This window comes from Schistocerca nitens, chromosome 6 (genome assembly GCF_023898315.1).
Source record: "Schistocerca nitens isolate TAMUIC-IGC-003100 chromosome 6, iqSchNite1.1, whole genome shotgun sequence".
NCBI lineage: Eukaryota > Metazoa > Arthropoda > Insecta > Orthoptera > Acrididae > Schistocerca > Schistocerca nitens.
Window position 1 is genome coordinate 439,822,651 of NC_064619.1, and position 21,783 is coordinate 439,844,433.

Consider the following 21,783-nt stretch of genomic DNA (forward strand, 5'->3'; position numbering starts at 1 on the left):
TTTCTCCTCTGAGAGACAGCTTCGAACTTCTCCATATTTAGAAAAGTATTCTACTGAATTAAATACCGCTTTTTTTCCTTTACGAAATACTCGGCAATAGCTCTTTCCGAAATTGGGTGTCTCATTGTGTTTCCTGTATAAATGGTGTTTCGAGGAATTTGCGACAAATATCTAATGATAGAGCACATCATGTGTAACAACTTGTTAGAAGCGAAATGTTCGCTGACGTTTCTCAGCACCCTAGGAATCCTATAGTGTTCGCCGGCCCTGTGACGACGCAATTCCACCGAACTAGAACGGTCTACTAACCAGGTGAGCAGTATTCTGGCTATCCTAGTAAACTGGTAGCGATTTTCAACAAGATAACCACAGGAATGAAAGTCTCTAAGCGGAAAAAGATATTTCGCAAGCGAACCAGAAACTTACAATTTTGTTTAGTCTGCCGCCTTTCACGCGGAGCAGATGGCAGAATAACAGGCAAAAGACATTACATAGGAACGTCGCTGAGTGCCAACACCCTGCCGCCTCTTTAAGAGCATAACTAGTCCTAAACGACACCTAGCGTTACCGCCAAGTGTCAGCCAGCATTTTTCTCTAATACAAGCTGTTCCCCTTAACTGATCTATCACTCTAGTGTGATCAGTGTTAGTTTTTTCATAAAACGGGAGAAATTTTGGAACGTGAAAAAGCATTCTGCCTGAGAACTAGGAGGTACGATGTACGATGCTTTGCACAGTGGAAATGCCAATACGATGGAAGCCGGCAGGCCAGTCTGTCTTTGATGAATTGCTGAGAAGTCCATCTGTATTTCAAATGACGATATTTTAAGTTCGACGACTAACATTTTGCGGCTGGGGTTCACGATCATGTAAATTTTTTAGATGGACGTCGTAGTCATCTTTGACATTAATACTAAGTCCATTACTGCGATTTCGGCTGTACAGCAATGTCAGGTAAGGAACTACGAAAACTGTGCTTCGACAAACAGGAAAAACTAAAAGTATCTGCTATGTGCATATGTCTTCATACTGTGCACATACTAGGTATTTAACGTTACGTTGTCATCTACTACATAAATACAGTGAAACCACTAAACGTGTCAACAGTATTTATTTAAAAGATGACAACGCCGAATAACCATCACATGGACGTGATGATGACAAATATGCATGTCGAAACTTTGAAAAATATGCTACACAGTGTGTAAAGGGTATTTTTACATGTGGTACCACATCAGGGTGTTCATTGTTTTCTCTCTGCGTGTAACAGTCTTCCTGCAAACAGGTCGCGTAATTCATTACCCGATGTATTTTGCACGGTCGTAACTGCACCACTAAGTGGACTACACCTGTCATAATAGGCTAACCATTTTGGATCCATTCGTCTGCTCATCGACACTTAACCTGCTGCCCAAGGATAAATAAGCAGTAATGGCTTGCTCTTGCCACATATACTTAGAGATACTAACCAACCTAAAAACATACGGCTTGTAATATTTATAATTGTTAGTTTGCATATGACGTAAATATTGATATAATGTTGTTCAGTACACCGTTCTCAGCAGCCAATAAAAATATCATCATTTATGCCCGTTACATCCTGTATATAGTGAAAAAGTGCAGTGGTTTGCCGGGGTGGCCGAGCGGTTCTAGGCGCTACAATCTGGAACCGCGAGACCGCTACGGTCGCAGGTTCGAATCCTGCCTCGGGCATGGATGTGTGTGATGTCTTTAGGTTCTTTAGGTTTAAGTAGTCTAAGTTCTAGAGGACTGATGACCTCAGCAGAAGTCCCATAGTGCTCAGAGCCATTTCAACCGTTATTTTGCAGTGGTTTGATGCTATTTGTTGAAAATGGTTCAAATGGCTCTGAGCACTATGGGACTTAACTTCTGAGGTCATCAGTCCCCTAGAACTTAGAACTACTTAAACCTAACTAACCTAAGGACACCACACACATCCATGCCCGAGGCAGGATTCGAACCTGCCACCGTAGCGGTCGCGCGGTTCCAGGCTGTAGGACCTAGAACCGCTCGGCCACTCCGGCCGGCTGATGCTTTTTGTGTAAAAGATGTCAACAGCGTAGAGACCAAGCATATGGACTAGATGATGACACATACGAGTGCACGGTATTTCAGAGTGTTTGCATCAAACGTATAGAGGTGATAGTTCACATCACTGGGAACAACTTTTGTCAAAGACGTAACGTTCACTGACGCTTCCCAGTAACGCTACGTGTCCTTTTGTATTAGTTATGACCCTGAGAGGCAAGAGACGGTATCCAGTTTGCTATAATCCAGTAGTCTGGTATGTTTAAAAGGAGGTAGCCCCAGCTAAAGTAATGCTCCTAATACGCTTCTAAAATATCTTCCTCCGCTTAAAGACACTCATTCGTAAGGTTTTCTTGTTGAAAATCTGTGAATTTTCTGCGGCACGTAGTATGCAGCACATGTGGTTAGTAGACAATGTAGTTCGATGAAATGTTGTCGTCTCTGGGCTGAAGAATAGTGAAGGACGCCTATCGTCACTGGAAAACGTCAAGAAATATTTTGCCCCTAATGAAAGTTGTTCCCCATGACGAGATCTGTGATCCCTGGAAGTTTTTAAGCACGATTTCCACTCCACTCAGCTTGATAATGGCCACACGATTTAATCTGTAAAAGCAAAAGTTGATTTTATGAATGTGTTTACAGCTGAAGGCGACTATGCCGTTCTTCAGCAAATCAGACAGTGGAGTTTATGACAGATACAGCGACACCCAGGCATAACTTAAACGGTTTGTTGTCATTAATGTGTCCTGTTGCAATAATTACATCATTAAGCTAAATTTTGGAAGACAGCTACAGATAAAACATTTATCATCTTTTGCAATTAGCCAGTGCTTTTGGAGTGTGCGAATGTACCGAGCTGTATCGCCGGGGTACGCGCCCGGGGCAGTGGCTGAGTTGTAAGGGCTCGTTATGAAGTTGGGAGTAGCATCAAGGCGAGGTAGCGGAGAGCTTTACGAGCGCCGTCAGAGCCGTAACTCTCCGTGCGGAGGCTCGTTAGCCAATCCGAGGCGGGCAGGCCGGCTGGAAGCACGGATGAGCTCCGCGAGCCGTCTGCCAGGGGCGGAAGAGGCCATTATTAGCCGCGAGGGCGGCGGTGGCGGGCTCCGTGGCCTTCCGGAGGCCGAGGGGCATAAATCTGGGCCGAGCCTCCCCCCTCCTCCCCCGCCGCCGCCAGTGTGGGTTTCCCTTAACGAAGCACCAGCTCGCCCGCCTGCTCCTCTGCCCCTGGCGGCGGATGCTCCCAGCTAGCGGCCGCTTTGCCTCTCTCCGCGGCACGTCAGATAACTGGGCAGCGATTCACTGCTGGGGTCACGCGAGCTGTTGGCAGTGGCCAGCCTATACGCCCTCTCACATGACTTGCAACTACTCACGAAAACTGTTGGGACCTTATTTGGCAACGTTGGCGCCTGGGTCGTATGTCAACCGGGCTAAGTTCTTTGGCAGCGAGAAGGACGTTCGTTGGTCGTTGCTGTTTTGACAAAGTGTTGTTGTAACCGTAGAAAAAAAATTTATTTTTTATTCTTGCTTTTGTGACTATAATAAGAGTCCAGGCTCCATAGACAAACAGCCAGATGACATTAAGAAATGGTCCACCAGGACGTAGGGACAAGATAAGCGGCGGAGGCTGTAAGTATGGCTTGTTGATCAAATAACTTAGTGTTTCCAGAATGAGATTTTCACTCTGCAGCGGAGTGTGCGCTGATATGAAACTTCCTGGCAGATTAAAACTGTGTGCCAGATCGTGACTCGAACTCGGGACCTTTGCCTTTCGCGGGCAAGTGCTCTACCTTTTTTTTATATATACACAAAGCAACAGTTCTTCAAGGTACCAGTTACATATACAAATGAGTGTTAGGTAAACAAATTATTAGAATAACATTAAATACAACAAAATATAACACATCCTGTTTTTTTTGTTCTTTTTCTTAATAATTTGTATTGAACAAACTAGAAGTACATATATATTCAGAATGCAAGAGTTCTTCAAGGTACCATTTAAACATATAAAAATGACTGTTAGTCATGAGAACGTGGATAAGGGTGTTGCATCATGTGACAGGTAGGCGTGGTACACCATCTAAGCTACCGAAGCACGACTCACGCCTGGTCCTCACAGCTTTACTTCTGCCAGTATCTCGTCTCCTAATTTCCAAACTTTACAGGAGCTCTTCTCTGAAACCTTGCAGAAGTTTGGAAGGTAGGAGACGAGATACTGGCAGAAGTAAAGCTGTGAGTACCGGGCGTGAGTCGTGCTTCGGTAGCTCAGATGGTAGAGCACTTGCCCGCGAAAAGCAAAGGTCCCGAGTTCGAGTCTCGGTCGGGCACACAGTTTTAATCTGCCAGGAAGTTTCAACTTAGTGTTTGACTTCCTGCCAGAGGAAGCAGCATGAATCAAACTTGCACAATGGAAGACGCAAACGCCAGGGCGATAATACAGCAAGAGAGAGTGTCAGTCACGTGCGGAAAAGACTCGTGTGGAACCAAATTAAGTTGTGTGCAGCTAGAAACGAAAATGTCGTGTGGAACCGAAAGCATTCTTGCGCAGTCCGATCACTTAGAAATGAAAGGGTCGTGTGAAACAAATTAACTCGTGTGCACCCAAGTACATGAGAAACGATATAAAAGACCAGGCAGCGGAATAGCTAGAAGTAGAGATTCAGATGCAGATTCAGAGCCAGTGCCGGCAGATTCCGCAGCGAGACGCCGGCGGGGCCGAGTAGGCCCATAGCAGCCAATACAGCTGATAAAGACTTCGAGAAGACGGCGAGATTCTGGTGGACACTGAGGAACTGCAGGTCAAGTAGGATTTTTAGAGTTTCATTGGAATAGTGTTGAACAGAGGCTGTCAGTCTTTGTCTCAATTCCTTAGAGAGATTTCAGTGCTAACCAAGAACAAGTGATTGCTTTGTACTTGTTTCTTATATGTACCGGCAATTAGCTTTGAAGTAGCAAGTCCGAATAAATAGACTGAATCTTACCAAGGGGTTTATGGTCCAACACCTCACATAAGTATATGTGAGAATAAACTTGATAGAAACTAACCAACCTTTTCTGCCTATTGCAATTCTGCAACCTATTTTCAGGAAACTTATTTGCTTCAAACCAAGGAGATTCTCTCCCTCTCATCTCCAATATAAAGGTTGACAGCAATTTATAACGAACCCATTGTCGTTAACGTCCCGATTGCGCTACGCAGTTCGCACTGACTTCATTCTGGTATAGTGAGGCTGTGCCGGGACGCGACAGTGTGTTTTCACTCGGGCGAACGTGTGTACATTAATTTCAATCAGTCGGTTTGGAGTCGCGATGAGTGAATGGCTTGAGCGCCTTATACGCGATCGACCTTCTTGTCTCAGTTGAGTACTCGATACTGAGTCTTCAGTGATAAAATCCGCTACAGTCGCAGTTGTAAAATTATTTGTTGATTCGAGGAATGATGCCACTGGATGGCAGGTGTGCCGAGGAAACTTGAGATGTTTTTTATAGGCTAATATTTGATCAACAAGCCATACTTACAGCCTCCGCCGCTTATCTTGTCCCTACGTCCTGGTGGACCATTTCTTAATGTCATCTGGCTGTTTGTCTATGGAGCCTGGACTCTTATTATGGTCACAAAAGCAATAGGAATATAAAAAAAGGGAGGAAGGTTTATCTGTTTAGCAAGAGTAATAGAAGGCAGATTTCAGACCACCTAACAGATCAAAACGAAAATTTCTGTTCCGACACTGACAATGTTGAGTGTTTATGGAAAAAGTTCAAGGCAATCGTAAAATGCGTTTTAGACAGGTACGTGCCGAGTAAAACTGTGAGGGACGGGAAAAACCCACCGTGGTACAACAACAAAGTTAGGAAACTACTGCGAAAGCAAAGAGAGCTTCACTCCAAGTTTAAACACAGCCAAAACCTCTCAGACAAACAGAAGCTAAGCGATGTCAAAGTTAGCGTAAGGAGGGCTATGCGAGAAGCGTTCAGTGATTCGAAAGTAAAATTCTATGTACAGACTCGACAGAAAATCCTAGGAAGTTCTAGTCTTACGTTAAATCAGTAAGTGGCTCGAAACAGCATATCCAGACACTCCGGGATGATGATGGCATTGAAACAGAGGATGACACGCGTAAAGCTGAAATACTAAACACCTTTTTCCAAAGCTGTTTCACAGAGGAAGACCGCACTGCAGTTCCTTCTGTAAATCCTCGCACAAACGAAAAAATGGCTGACATCGAAATAAGTGTCCAAGGAATAGAAAAGCAACTGGAGGACCTGACGGGATACCAATTCGATTCTACACAGAGTACGCGAAAGAACTTGCCCCCCTTCTAACAGCCGTGTACCGCAAGTCTCTAGAGGAACGGAGGGTTCCAAATGATTGGAAAAGAGCACAGGTAGTCCCAGTCTTCAAGAAGGGTCGTCGAGCAGATGCGCAAAACTATAGACCTATATCTCTGACGTCGATCTGTTGTAGAATTTTAGAACATGTTTTTTGCTCGAGTATCATGTCGTTTTTGGAAACCCAGAATCTACTATGTAGGAATCAACATGGATTCCGGAAACAGCGATCGTGTGAGACCCAACTCGCGTTATTTGTTCATGAGACCCAGAAAATATTAGATACAGGCTCCCAGGTAGATGCTATTATTCTTGACTTCCGGAAGGCGTTCGATACAGTTCCGCACTGTCGCCTGATAAACAAAGTAAGAGCCTACGGAATATCAGACCAGCTGTGTGGCTGGATTGAAGATTTTTTAGCAAACAGAACACAGCATGTTGTTCTCAATGGAGAGACGTCTACAGATGTTAAGGTAACCTCTGGCGTGCCACAGGGGAGTGTTATGGGACCATTGCTTTTCACAATATATATGAATGACCTAGTAGATAGTGTCGGAAGTTCCATGCGGCTTTTCGCGGATGATGCTGTAGTATACAGAGAAGTTGCAGCATTAGAAAATTGTAGCGAAATGCAGGAAGATCTGCAGCGGATAGGCACTTGGTGCAGGGAGTAGCAACTGTCCCTTAACATAGACAAATGTAATGTATTGCGAATACATAGAAAGAAGGATCCTTTATTGTATGATTATATGATAGCGGAACAAACACTGGTAGCAGTTACTTCTGTAAAATATCTGGGAGTATGCGTGCGGAACGATTTGAAGTGGAATGATCATATAAAATTAATTGTTGGTAAGGCGGGTACCAGGTTGAGATTCATTGGGAGAGTGCTTAGAAAATGTAGTCCAGCAACAAAGGAGGTGGCTTACAAAACACTCGTTCGACCTATACTTGAGTATTGCTCATCAGTGTGGGATCCGTACCAGATCGGGTTGACGGAGGAGGTAGAGAAGATCCAAAGAAGAGCGGCGCGTTTCGTCACAGGGTTATTTGGTACCCGTGATAGTGTTACGGAGATGTTTAATAAACTCAAGTGGCAGACTCTGCAAGAGAGGCGCTCTGCATCGCGGTGTAGCTTGCTGTCCAGGTTTCGAGAGGGTGCGTTTCTGGATGAGGTATCGAGTATATTGCTTCCCCCTACTTATACCTCCCGAGGAGATCACGAATGTAAAATTAGAGAGATTAGAGCGCGCACGGAGGCTTTCAGACAGTCGTTCTTCCCGCGAACCATACGCGTCTGGAACAGGAAACGGAGGTAATGACAGTGGCACGTAAAGTGCCCTCCGCCACACACCGTTGGGTGGCTTGCGGAGTATGAATGTAGATGTAGATGTAGACATCAGTGAGAGTACTTGTTGCCAGCAGGGTGTAGCACTACACACATAGGCAAATAGCAATGAGAGTACTTGCTGTCCACAATTCAGCTTTCTGTAATGAAGCTATTCGTGCCTTTTGGCACTATATTATATGACTAGTTTCGGTTAATAGCAACGTGTGTGGTTTGAGAATGGGCGTGACAGCCCGAAATCGGTTTCTACTCCAGCAAAAATATCAGTGCTACTGAGACAGGCGAAATAAAAAAAATTATCCAATTGCCTCAGTAAAATTATTCATTTCTAAAACGGAAAGCGGAACCCGGTTTCAGGATACGTGTCCCATCTTCAGATGCATATTAGAACGTCAGTCCATAAATGATGCCTAACTGAGGTTACAATATGTTATAATGGTGTATCCCTGGTACTTGGCATGAAACAAGATATCCTCTACGATCCTAGGCCTGCCAAAGGTTAATCCTGATTCATGTTTAGAAAAAAGAACACTTTTAACGACTAGAGATAGCACTTCAGTATTCACAGAACATGTATGTTCTGCAGAAATGATTAGTATTGGAACCATGTCGTCCGGCAGGTTCAAAGTCAACTTGGATAACGCGGGGCAACAGCGCCTTCCGATAAAATGTTCCTACGGCTCTCGTTGTCGCTATAAACAGAAGGTAATGGATCAGCGTGACTTGAGAGGGCGTGCAGAATGCGTCACAGACGTATGATCGAACTGTATCGTCGAATCAGTGAATTTGAAAGAGGGAATGGCGTACTCCATCCGGAAAAGTGCTGCTCGAAGTGTTTCGGCAGTGCAACGGCTGCGAGCAGAATGTTTCACGCAAGACGTAGAACACAACGAGATAGGTCAGATCACACCACCCACACCACCCACCGAGAAGAACAACACCTCATCCGAAGGCATTGCAGGACAGATCTGTGTCCTCCTCGGCTCTGGTGCAACAGTGGAACAGAGGTGGACAGTCCATCGTCTTTTATTAAGGCATGGGTTACGTGCGCGTCGTCCTCTTCTCCGCCTACCTTCGACTAAAGTACGGTAACATACTAGGCGGGACTCGTGTGTGGAACGACATCACTGCGGACGGAAATGGCATCAGATATTGTTTCTGACGAGTCCCGGTTCTGTTTTGTTTGAAAATGTTGGCCGCATTTTGGTTCACCGCAGACAAGGGGAGCGGCATCACAGTGATTGCATGCGCCAAAAGACGTACAACGCCAACTCAACAAGACCTTATGGTGTGGGGCAACCCATAGTCCTACCCATTCTGCAGAACACGCCAGACGCCATTTTTCACAAAGACAGAGCACGAACAGGTGCCTTCTCGGTGTAACAAGATGCCAGTCTTTTGCTCTGGCCTGCTAGATCACGAGAGTTGTCGCCAATCGAAAGTGCATAGGGTAAATTGAAACGCCGGGTGCAGTGCTGTGACCCAATGGCGACCACCACAGATGAACTTTGGAACCAGGTGAATGCAGCATGGATGGCTATGCCACAGAACGCCAATCGCGCCTTATACATGTCGATGCCATCACACATGGAACAAAATCAGTGTCCATGGCGAACTGTTTGCCAACTAGGCTACATGCTGAACCGAGGTGACTGAAATGCTAATCATTTCTGAAAAAGATACTAACATACATGTCCTTTTAATATGAACGTCCTGTCTCTAGTCCTTCTGTGCTTTTCTGAACATGAGTATATTTTAGCCTCAGTTATGCATCCTTTATTGACTCACATTTAATATGTACCTGAAAATGGGACACACATCCTCAAACCGGGTTGTGCATTCCTTTTTTGAATTAATAATTTTATAAATGTGCAAATTTTAGCATTGCTGATGAATAACAGTTGTGGATGTCCTATGAAGCGGAACGTGTGGCAAGTCGGTCTACCGCTACACCCCTTGCTTTTTTTCCCTTCACTGTGGCAAGTCGGTCTACCGCTACAACCCTTGCGTTTTCGTTTGTTTGTTTGTTTGTTTGTTTTTCCTATGCTGAGTCTCATCTGTTTCGAGTGCTCATTTTCGTTTACACGTCAGCGACAAAATCAAGTATGTTGTAAAGCTGTCTGTTTTACTGTGCAGTTTGGCATCTGAACCGTGAAAGTGAGATTGTGAGAGGCTGTCCTCATTAGGGCCCGCCCGGATAGCCGTGCGGTCTAACGCACGGCTTTCCAAGCGGGAAGGAGCGCCTGGTCCCCAGCACGAATCCGCCTGGCGGGCTTGTGTTGAGGTCCGGTGAGCCGGCGAGTTTGTGGATGGTTTTTAGGCTGTTTTCCAGCTGCCTCGGCGAATGCGGGCCGGTTCCCCTTATTACGCCTCAGCTCCACTATGTCGGCGATTGCTACGCAAACAAGTTCTCCACGTACGCGTACACCACCATTACTCTACCACTCAAACATAGGGGTTACACTCGTCTGGAGTGGGACGTTCCCTCGGGGGTCCACCGGGGGCCGAATCGCACAATAATCCTGGGTTCGGTGTGGGGCGGCGGAGGGGTGAAGTGGACTGCGATAGTCGTCGTGGGGTTGTGGACCACTGCGGCAGCGGCGGGGACGGAGCCTCTCTGTCGTTTCTAGGCCCCGGTTAAAATACAATACAATCCTCATTAGGAAAAAAAGCGAACAAGCAATGATAATAGTCTATTAACGGCCGAAGCAGAACTGGTAGATCTTGTCAAAGGTCCGGTGTTAAATTCTTTGCACTTCTGAGAACTGAAAGAAGGAGAAACTTTCATCCCAACATTTCAGAAGATATATAGATGAATTTGATCCAGAAAATATATACCTGCAGACACATCGCACAATATCTAGAGCGCGGTAAATAGCACCTCTTTACTTTATCCTTCGTATCCTGTTTCCTTGTTAACGGACAAATAACAACGAAAATTATTTTTCTCGCCAAATTATTCTGACTTCTTCAGTGTTGACATAATTTTTATCAAAACACGATTATCTATTTACGCTCTTATTTCTGCTTCGTGTAGGCTTTTTGTCTGTAAAGCGGAAATGCCTTTTTGGTTTAAGGTACTTCGTCTCTGTTGTAGGAGAAATAACCAGGACCGTGTATAACTTTTAAATGTGTCACGAAAACAAAGCAGACATCATGGTAAAGATTAAGAGGACAGGAAAGCACAAATTTGTGTGACAGGAGTGAGTTCGTCCAGAATACGTTAACTTCTGATGTTAGCAGAGGCCGCCATTGTCCCTTGTTTCGGCGCATGTGCATTGTGCAAGATACTCGGAAATTGAGAACTCCTCGCTCAGCACAATGTGTAGATCATTGACGTCATAGAGAGCCGCATCGAGGCTGGTTCCTGGTTTACATGCAGGCACGAAAGCCGCACGCACTTCAGGTAGATTTTAATCAGGAAATTGTTCGTGTAAAAAGTGCGTTAGAGGCAACCATTGGTGTTACGTGGTAGTAAGTGGTATGAAATATGATACAAATTATGAGCATAAGGAGTATAGCGGGGCAACCTCGTTGAAGGAAATTAATAGCACACGTGAGGAAATACTGCTAAGCGCACGAGAAGAAAAGTGAGCCACCACCCCCCTGGAGGCGTCATGTTAATATGGCGTACCTTCATCACTATCCTTAACAGTGGCCTCACTTCGGGGAGGAAGAGAAACCAGAAGTTTCTCCTGATATACCGCGTCCAGTTGTAGATGATAATATCCCGCAGAGATAGCAAACTGTGGCCGTGTTGCCACTTCTCACCCGCGGTTGTTAATAGTGCGCGGTGCAATAGCGTGCCCCATTCTTCGTCAAATCAGGACCGTACGCCCACAGCCCTTGGCACTGTCCAAAGCAAGTTCATGATGAAGATTTATAAGAAAGTGCAACATTTGGGCATCGGCAACGTTGAAATGAATGTGTTGTTTCACGTCCACTGTAATCTGAATGGATGGGCCCAAGTCATGATGCGAGAATCACCCCCAAAATGTCACAGAACCTTCTCCGGCAAGTTTCAAGCGACGATCTCGGTAATGTCCATCGGAAGAATAGGTGCAGCTACAAATTTATATGAATTCATTTGTGTCTTCTTTATCGTTTTTAGTTCCCTGAGTTCTTCCAGTTGCTTTGTAGAGTATTTAATATTTGTTTACCTTTTTCTCAATGCCTTTGTCATAGTTAAAACTAATATTGCGTCAAAGATAAATGAGGTGGGACACCTTTTATAAAAATTTATTGTTTATTATTTTCAATTCGGATGGATTCGTTGCTTTGAAAGCCATTATCGTTTTCTTATTTGGAGATATAGTTAAGTTGTAATATATCCCGTTTTGGTTCAACCTATATACTGCTCTTTGTAAATTACCTTCTGTTTCCTGTATAATTATCTGGTCATCAGCTTATAACAGAGTATTTAATGGCACACTACTTCCTACATCAATTCCTGGCTGTATTTGATCTACATAAACATATCGTCTATATATAAATTAAACAAAGTACGTGATAGACTGGGCTCTTGCCGAACACCGCGGTTTATTAAAATTTCATCTGACGTTTTCGAATCTAAACTTATAACTATTTTTGTATGTACGTGTACAGTCTTTATGGTATTACTAAGGTGTTTAGAAAAACATCTTATTTCCGATATTTTCTACAAGAGGGATCTATTTACCCTGTCAAACGCCTTCTCAAAATCAAATGTTAAATGCGTTTCTAAGCCAAATTCCCGACTTTTTCAATAATTTATCTTATTATAAATATATTATGATTACATGACTCTTTCTGAATGAAATGATAACGAAATCTAGACCCAAATATGTCGACAAGCGTTGATATACATCAACGGGGACAGTTGAAAATGTGTGCCCCGACCGAGACACGAAGCCGGGATACCATCTTAGTATATATATAGTTAAGGCTCACCGTCCACTTAATCATCTTCTTCTTCTGTGCGAATGCACAAACAGTGCCCGAACTCTTACGGGAATCGGCAACGCGCCGCGAGTAATGAGTGTAATGGGCGGGGGCACTACGAATGTAGTGCGGGACAACACGTCGAGAATGTGGGATTCGCAGGAGGCGTGCCAGAGATAAATCCCTGCAGTCGCGCTATCCTCTGTGTCGTCGGTGGCTCAGCAAGTCCGCCTTTAGCCGCGGAGCAGCTCGGACTTGTTTACGTCCCGGCTGCGAACGTTCGCGGGAGAAGCGGTGTTTACACCGTCGTCACTCGCGTGTGTTACTGTTTGAATCGAACGCAATGGCACACAATTTTCGAAAAACCACGATACAGTTCACGTTCTGTAACGAGTATGCACGACCGAAGGCTTTCGAAATCGAACGTTTCTTGAGGGACGAAGAGCAACTTAACTACACGGAGATTATTGGAATTCATTTATCAATCGTGAGCAGCACTCTTTACGTAAAGATGATTGACGACGCAGCATGCGATAGGATCATTGAAGCCGCCAAACGAGGGTTCCAGTTCCGGCACTCCGATGGTCATATTGGCGAAGTTTTAGTCGCTCATTCGGGCCTGGGCGTGCGTACGATTCGAGTCTTCGAGCTGCCTTTCGAGGTACCAGACTCATTGGTCACTGAATCACTCCAGCCATATGGCAGTTTTAGCACGTATCCAGTGCTCAATGGTGTTCGACAGGTGCGAATTGCCCTTACGAAACATGTGCCATCGTACATCAACATCGGCGGCTGTCGAGCTATTGTCATCTATGATGGACAGCCCCGGACATGCTCCGGGTGTGATGGTGAAGGACATCTTCGATCTGCGTGTATGCAGAGGAGACTCGTGCAACTCCCCAGCGGAGACCTCCAGAATCCGACTACACCAACGCCACTGCCGATGACTTACGTGGCGGCGCTTCGCGGGGAGGTGACGCCGAGGTCGGAGCGCACTATCGAACCGACGCCGCAGTTGACTGAGGCGCCTTCGGACCCCACTGAAGAAGGAATGGCTCCGACCAACCTCCACTCCCAGACATTACAGGTGGTGCAGAAAGAGGATGACAGCATCACAACAGGCATGGAAGCTGATGTGGAACGGCCCCAGGGCGTTGTGGCGGCGGCGAGAACGCAGGTGATGCAAGATTCGCCAACACCAGAGGCCGAGGTTAGGGCCCGCAAACAACGCTCGCCAAAGCGCCGCAAGAAGCGCCGACTAAACTCTGCGGAGGTGCTCCCTTCTCTTCTTGGGAGCTCAGATGAGTCTAACACTATGGACCTGTCTGACTTGGAACCACAAGCTTCGGATGTCGCAGCCCATATGAATTCGGACAGTTTTAGATGTCATGTCGTTCAGACGACGCATCCGCTCAGGGGCCTGCTAGCCATTCTGCGGTGGAGTCTAAAGCTGCGAAAGAACAGATGTCACACATCAATGCCGCACAGGAAAATTTGGAGCACCCCAATAATATCAGCTGGTATGAGCAGGTCGACGAAATCACCGATGCGGACCATTCTAGTGGTAGAGACTCGCATCCGTCCGCATCTCAAGAAACGTAATGCCGCAGGGACACGTCCGTCGGGCGACCCTCTGCGAATGTGCAAAGGGACTATCGATACGGTGAAACTTTGTAATTTTAACATCATGTGGAGATGACAGCTACTCGACCCCAGGCATACAGAATAGGGACTGTGAATGTAAATACCATTAGATCGCCCGTGAAACAGCAGTTGTTTAGGGACATGATATACGCGTCGGATGTGGATATACTGATGGTGCAGGAAATTTACATTCCTGCGTTCCAGGAAGTCAATGGATACATCTCCTACACCTCGCCGCACTCTAACAACGACAGTGGAACGGCGATATTGGTCCGGGACAGGATTCCGGTTCGCGACCTGGCTTATCTACCTTCGGCACGAGGACTGGCGATAACTGTTAATGGAATTTGCATTCTCAATGTTTACGCCCCTTCCGGCACAGACAACAGACGGGCGCGTGTGAGATATTATTCGGAAGAGATTGTGCCCTTATTTACCGGCAGATTCGATCATTTCATTATAGGTGGTGACTTCAATTGTGTTTTAGCCCAAAAAAACCAGACTCCACATTACAATACCTGTCGTGAATTGCATGTGCTATGCCGGGATCTGGAGTTAAGCGACACCTGGGACATGATTCATAGGAACCGTGAGGGATATACTTTTTATACCAGTCACTCGGCGAGCAGACTCGATCGAATATATGTTTCGGTTGGCCTACAGGATAAGGTGGTCGACGCGGAACGATGGCCTGCGGCATTTACAGATCACCTGGCTTACATTTGTACCATATCACTCCCTAGGCAAAGTGTGTGGAGAAGCCGCGGGACATGGAAGCTCAATTCGTCACTTTTGGCGGACCCCGAATGTCGTCAGAGAGTCGAGGAGGTATGGGCCACATGTCAACACCGTCTACCAACATATACCTCCGTGCTTCAATGGTGGCTCGAGTGTACTAAGCCGGCAATACGAAGAACTCTCATACAGTACGGTCGGGATAAGACGAGATGGCAAAGAGACACTCTTGATTATTATTACACCATGCTTCGTGAGCTGTTCTTCCAGGTGCCGTCTGCAGAACATCATGCGGAAGTTCATCGTGTCAAGGCACAAATGCTATCGGTCACGCGGCGACGACTGGGTGACATCCCAATACGGGCAAGATGTCTCGACACCATCACTGGGGAACGTACCTCGATGCACCATATGTCGCGGGAACATAAACGTTACCGCCGGGCATTGGTAACAGTGCTCCACGGTTTAGATGGCCGTCAACTGACAACACAACAGGACATCGCAAATGAATTTTTAGAGCATTTCCGCCACCTCTATGCCGGTACACCGACGGACCGTCTGGTGGGGGAAGAGATACTGCAACATCTGCAAACGACACTGACAGAGACGGATAAGGCAGCGCTTATGGAGCCACTCACAGAAGACGATATAAGGGTGGCACTCACAAAAGGAGCGGCCCATAAATCACCAGGGCCAGATGGGATTACGCTAGAGTTTTATCGAGAATTCGTGGACATGATGATGCCACAGTTGGTGTCGATGTACAATGAGGCGATGCGTCCGGACATGCGCCTACCGTCGGATTTCGTGGCGGGTTTTCTTCTTCCCATCCCGAAGATGGCGGGGAGTCGCAGTGTTAATCAATATCGGCCTCTCACTATGCTAAACACCGACTATAAAATCTTTGCACGACTACTAGCGTCTCGTCTCAAGCTGGCGATATCCAGGACAATATCTCCTGATCAGGCTTGCCTAGGGGTGCGAAGCAACGTCTCCTCGACGTTAAGTGAATACCGTGACGTTATCGCCCTTGCGGAATCGTGTAAAATGCGAGCAGCGATGATATCTGTGGACTTCGATCGTGCGTTCGACAGGATAAACCATGACTTCTTGGCGTCAGTCATGAGCCGCATGGCGATTCCACCTGTTTTCATCTCCATCGTTATGAGGCTAATACTAGGGGCTACATCGAAGGTGATTGTAAACGGTCGGGAAGCGGGCTCGATTCCTATTAACAGCTCAGTCCGACAAGGGTGCCCACTCTCCATGATGCTGTTTGCGATAGCGCTTGAGCCGTTGATGTGTGTTATGAGGCGCTCACTTACTGGAATAGCGCTTAATGAGAACTTTTTCGTTTGTCGCGCATATGCGGACTACCCGATTCTTCTTGTCAGATCAGGACATGAAGTGCGTCAGGCTGTAGAACATCTAGACTCTTACGGGACGGCGGCAGGCAGTGTCGTTAACATGACTAAATCCAAAATTATGAACATTGGACGGGGTCTGGAAGACGTGCCGGGACCGTTTCAGATAGTGGAATCGCTGAGATGTCTGGGGATTACATTTACCCGTTCACTACGGCGGTCAGCGGCGGCGAGTTCCCGGTGGCTTCTGCAGAATGTTCGTCTGACGATACGCAACAACTCACTGAGAGCCTTTGGCATGATCCAACGTGTGGCATACACCAACGTTCACATAGCGTCACGACTGCCCCATTTAGCGCAGATCCTACCAATACCGAAGGGTATTGCAGACCGCCTCATGGCTGCCTTTGGTTACCATGTTAGTACTGGGATGTTATTTAAGATCAAATATGATACGTTAACGCTACAGTTCCGGAACGGTGGCCTCAACCTCACAAACGTGCGAAACAAAGCTCTGGCACTTTACATGCGAGCGATTATACGAAATTGGCAACAAAGAAAGCGTACCATAACGTCAGCTCTGATGGAAGTACTTGTTCCGCCTTCGTACGAGCCCCCTATTGCGGTGGGCAATATTTCGCCTTCTCTTGCACACATTGCCTCATTTCTTGTTGATTACAGTTATGTTCGTCTGGAAGTACCTTCGACGAGAATACCCATGACTCGGGAGATCTATAGATGCTTGATGGATCACCATGGCCGCAACATAATGGAATTCAAATACCCGTCGAGAACGTGGAACCACACTTGGTGTACAGTGCATACTCCATTACTGTCAACAGCAGCGAGATCGATGTGGTATATTCTTATAAACCGTAAACTTGTGACCAGGAGTCGATTACATACAATTCATATGGTCGATTCTCCTCTTTGCACAAACTGCGGACTGTTAGTAACGGAAGAACATTGGTTAGTGTGTGGCGTAGCGAGGGACGTCTGGATGCTGACGCGTCGAATACTGGCCTTCCTTCGGCGCACTAACTACAGAGAAATCATATCGGATGTACTTTTTCTACCGGACAAGACCTTTTTTCCCAAACAAAAGACGTATGCGGTCAATTGGATCGCTGGACATGCGACGAAATATTTGTATTCGTACGATATTAAGTCCGTGATGGATTATTGAATGTATTTACAAGAACAACATGAGCTCATACGGAGTCATACGAAATACAGGACTTACTTTACCAATTTCTTAGGAAGTGTTTTTCACAATCCGCCCGACAGCTGGGGTGTCCCAGAACTGAGAAGACTCCTGCAACAGAACGACTAGAGACAGTACTGCGCAGTTCAATTACACTCCTGGAAATTGAAATAAGAACACCGTGAATTCATTGTCCCAGGAAGGGGAAACTTTATTGACACATTCCTGGGGTCAGATACATCACATGATCACACTGACAGAACCACAGGCACATAGACACAGGCAACAGAGCATGCACAATGTCGGCACTAGTACAGTGTATATCCACCTTTCGCAGCAATGCAGGCTGCTATTCTCCCATGGAGACGATCGTAGAGATGCTGGATGTAGTCCTGTGGAACGGCTTGCCATGCCATTTCCACCTGGCGCCTCAGTTGGACCAGCGTTCGTGCTGGACGTGCAGACCGCGTGAGACGACGCTTCATCCAGTCCCAAACATGCTCAATGGGGGACAGATCCGGAGATCTTGCTGGCCAGGGTAGTTGACTTACACCTTCTAGAGCACGTTGGGTGGCACGGGATACATGCGGACGTGCATTGTCCTGTTGGAACAGCAAGTTCCCTTGCCGGTCTAGGAATGGTAGAGCGATGGGTTCGATGACGGTTTGGATGTACCGTGCACTATTCAGTGTCCCCTCGACGATCACCAGTGGTGTACGGCCAGTGTAGGAGATCGCTCCCCACACCATGATGCCGGGTGTTGGCCCTGTGTGCCCCGGTCGTATGCAGTCCTGATTGTGGCGCTCACCTGCACGGCGCCAAACACGCATACGACCATCATTGGCACCAAGGCAGAAGCGACTCTCACCGCTGAAGACGACACGTCTCCATTCGTCCCTCCATTCACGCCTGTCGCGACACCACTGGAGGCGGGCTGCACGATGTTGGGGCGTGAGCGGAAGACGGCCTAACGGTGTGGGGGACCGTAGCCCAGCTTCATGGAGACGGTTGCTAATGGTCCTCGCCGATACCCCAGGAGCAACAGTGTCCCTAATTTGCTGGGAAGTGGCGGTGCGGTCCCCTACGGCACTGCGTAGGATCCTACGGTCTTGGCGTGCATCCGTGCGTCGCTGCGGTCCGGTCCCAGGTCGACGGGCACGTGCACCTTCCGCCGACCACTGGCGACAACATCGATGTACTGTGGAGACCTCACGCCCCACGTGTTGAGCAATTCGGCGGTACGTCCACCCGGCCTCCCGCATGCCCACTATACGCCCTCGCTCAAAGTCCGTCAACTGCACATACGGTTCACGTCCACGCTGTCGCGGCATGCTACCAGTGTTAAAGACTGCGATGGAGCTCCGTATGCCACGGCAAACTGGCTGACACTGACGGCGGCGGTGCACAAATGCTGCGCAGCTAGCGCCATTCGACGGCCAACACCGCGGTTCCTGGTGTGTCCGCTGTGCCGTGCGTGTGATCATTGCTTGTACAGCCCTCTCGCAGTGTCCGGAGCAAGTATGGTGGGTCTGACACACCGGTGTCAATGTGTTCTTTTTTCCATTTCCAGGAGTGTATATTGGCATATAGCACACTGAGAAGAAAACTGGCTCCTACCTGTTGGCGCCAGTTATGACTGGATTATGCTAACGTGACAAAAAAAACACACACACACAACGATGGTATACACCGAAACCGCCTCAGATAATGGTCCTTCGAATGGTCGACACAGGAGAAATACATACCGCCCACACTGGCAGAAATGGTCAAGATTATATGGCTTTCTGCCAGGTTTATGATGCGACACCGCGTGCTGCAGGGATTGTGACGCAGATGATAACTTCATTTTCACTCCCGCCCGTGACTAGGATTGTCATTTACTTTATTCCTGTTACAAAAACAAAAAACAGGGGGGGGGGCGGCCTTTGCGTTGATTTTATGGTTTCCAAATTGTTTTTGCTGTCTCGATACTTTTCTTATCCCTAGGACAGCACACTTGTACGAATAAAGATTGTTTGTTTACCCTGTATTCCTGTTCCCAAAAAAAAGAAGTGGTCACGTTGTTGGACCATAAAGCGGAGGGCCGGCCGCGGTGGTCTCGCGGTTCTAGGCGCGCAGTCCGGAACCGCGTGACTGCTACGGTCGCAGGTTCGAATCCTGCCTCGGGCATGGGTGTGTGTGATGTCCTTAGGTTAGTTAGGTTTAAGTAGTTCTAAGTTCTAGGGGACTTATGACCTAAGTTGTTGAGTCCCATAGTGCTCAGAGCCATTTGAACCATTTTTTGAACCATAAAGCGGAGGAACCGCGTTTTTATTTTTATTTTATTTTTTTCTTACAACATAAAAAGTGGCAACGTGTTTGCCTCCATGCAGCGGGCCCGCGTTCGATTCCCGACCGGGTTGAAGATTTAAAAAAGAAAAAAATAAAAAAAAGATGGATAGAGCGTCTGCCATGTAAGCAGGAGATCCCGGGTTCGAGTCCCGGTCGGGGCACACATTTTCAACTGACCCCGTTGATGTATATCAACGCCTGTCGGCAGCTTTATTTCAATATCATTTCATTCCAAGAGAGCGGCATGGTCACTGATGATATCTGTTCTTTCGGATATGTCCGAAAGAACGGTTCTATCTTCACATATCTCTTTCTGAAGTCTGATGGTTCTTGTGACATTATTGGATCAACAATGGTTTCTAATCTTTGATTAAGAATTGTCCTATAACTTTTATATCGCGCTTTTAGTAGGCTTATTCCTCTATAATTTGCTGTGTCTTTCCTATTGCGTTTCTTAAACCTAGAAATTACTTTACTGGTTTCCTGTTTTACAGGTCTGGAGCAATTCTTTCAACACATATTTTAAAAAATGGAGAATGTAAAATTCTAAAATGTTTTATGCATATTTGATTTATTTAGAGCTAATGCCACGCTAGTATAGAGACGAGAAAGTGACCTAATTAGGGTATTTTTAAGAAAGGAATTGAGTCACGGTTATTAATGTATCTTTCAGTGGCGTGCAGTTGTCTGCGTGAGTGTGTACTGCAGCGGTGGTTGTTGTTGTTGTGGTTGCAGGCAGCCGGGAGGCGGCGTACACGTACGCGGCGGCGAGCGCGGGCGCCGCGTGGTCGGTGGCTGCGGCGTGCGCGCGCGGCAACGTGTCCGCCTGCGGCTGCGACCCCCGGCGGCCGCGCGCGCCGCCCGCCGGCTGGTCGTGGGGCGGCTGCAGCGCCGACGTGCGCTTCGCCACACGCCTCGCGCGTCGCTTCCTGGACGCGCGAGAGGTCGAGGGCGACGCGCGCAGCCTCATGAACCTGCACAACAACCGCGCCGGTCGCAAGGTCAGCCTCAGACTTACCCCTTATTCTCTTCTCATATCGCACCCCGGCAACAACACTGACAAAACTCAATCGACATAAAGAATTAGTCCATTAAAAGTAATTTTGGCAGTAAAGTCCATTATAATGAACTCATCGAATGTGAGCTCTTGTCACGTAATATTAACTAATTCTTTGAGTTGTCTCATTTTTCTTGACTTTCTAAAAACTTTTTTGTTATTCCTATATCCCCTTAACACCTCATGCAAATTCTTCTGCCACTTTTCCGCCCAAATAATATATATCAAAAGCTGTGGCTCGTTTTATTGTACGGGTTACTGTTCCTTGCTGTAGGAGCTGTAGTTTTGATATTTTTTCTAACTCAGCAAAGTAAAGTGAATGGTTCAAACGGCTCTGAGCACTATGGGACTCAACATCTGTGGTCATCAGTCCCCTAGAACTTAGAACTACTTAAACCTAGCTAACCTAAGGACATCACACACATCCATACCCGAGGCAGGATTCGAACCTGCGACCGTAGCGATCACGCGGTTCCAGACTGAAGCGCCTAGAACCGCTCGGTCACTCCAGCCGGCAGCAAGGTAAAGCAGAGGCCACTACTTCCACCACATGAAGTGGATTTAGTGCTCACGTACCCACGCTGAGCTGTGGACATTTCCAAGTTTATCAATGGGGGATAATTGAAAATTATTATTACTATTATCGGTACCATGCGTGCAATGGTCGTGCCAGGCTCGCGATATTGAGTCTTTATCCTATCATTAAAGGAGCGAGACCTGCATGACCTTATAGCAACCGTTCTAGTTCTGCATTATTCTACTGTGACAAACTAGGGTGATTTCACGTAATGAAAGGGAGAATGTAA

General features: G+C 46.9%; 1 protein-coding gene across 1 annotated transcript in view; it reads left to right on the forward strand.

Moving 5' to 3' along the window:
- The window catches only part of LOC126262560 (protein Wnt-2), a 545,379-nt gene that overhangs the window by 455,411 nt on the left and 68,185 nt on the right, over positions 1-21,783 (forward strand). The window contains exon 2 of the mRNA XM_049959257.1: positions 20,656-20,921. Within this exon, the coding sequence (XP_049815214.1) occupies positions 20,656-20,921 (266 nt within the window). The remainder of the gene's footprint in view (positions 1-20,655; positions 20,922-21,783) is intronic.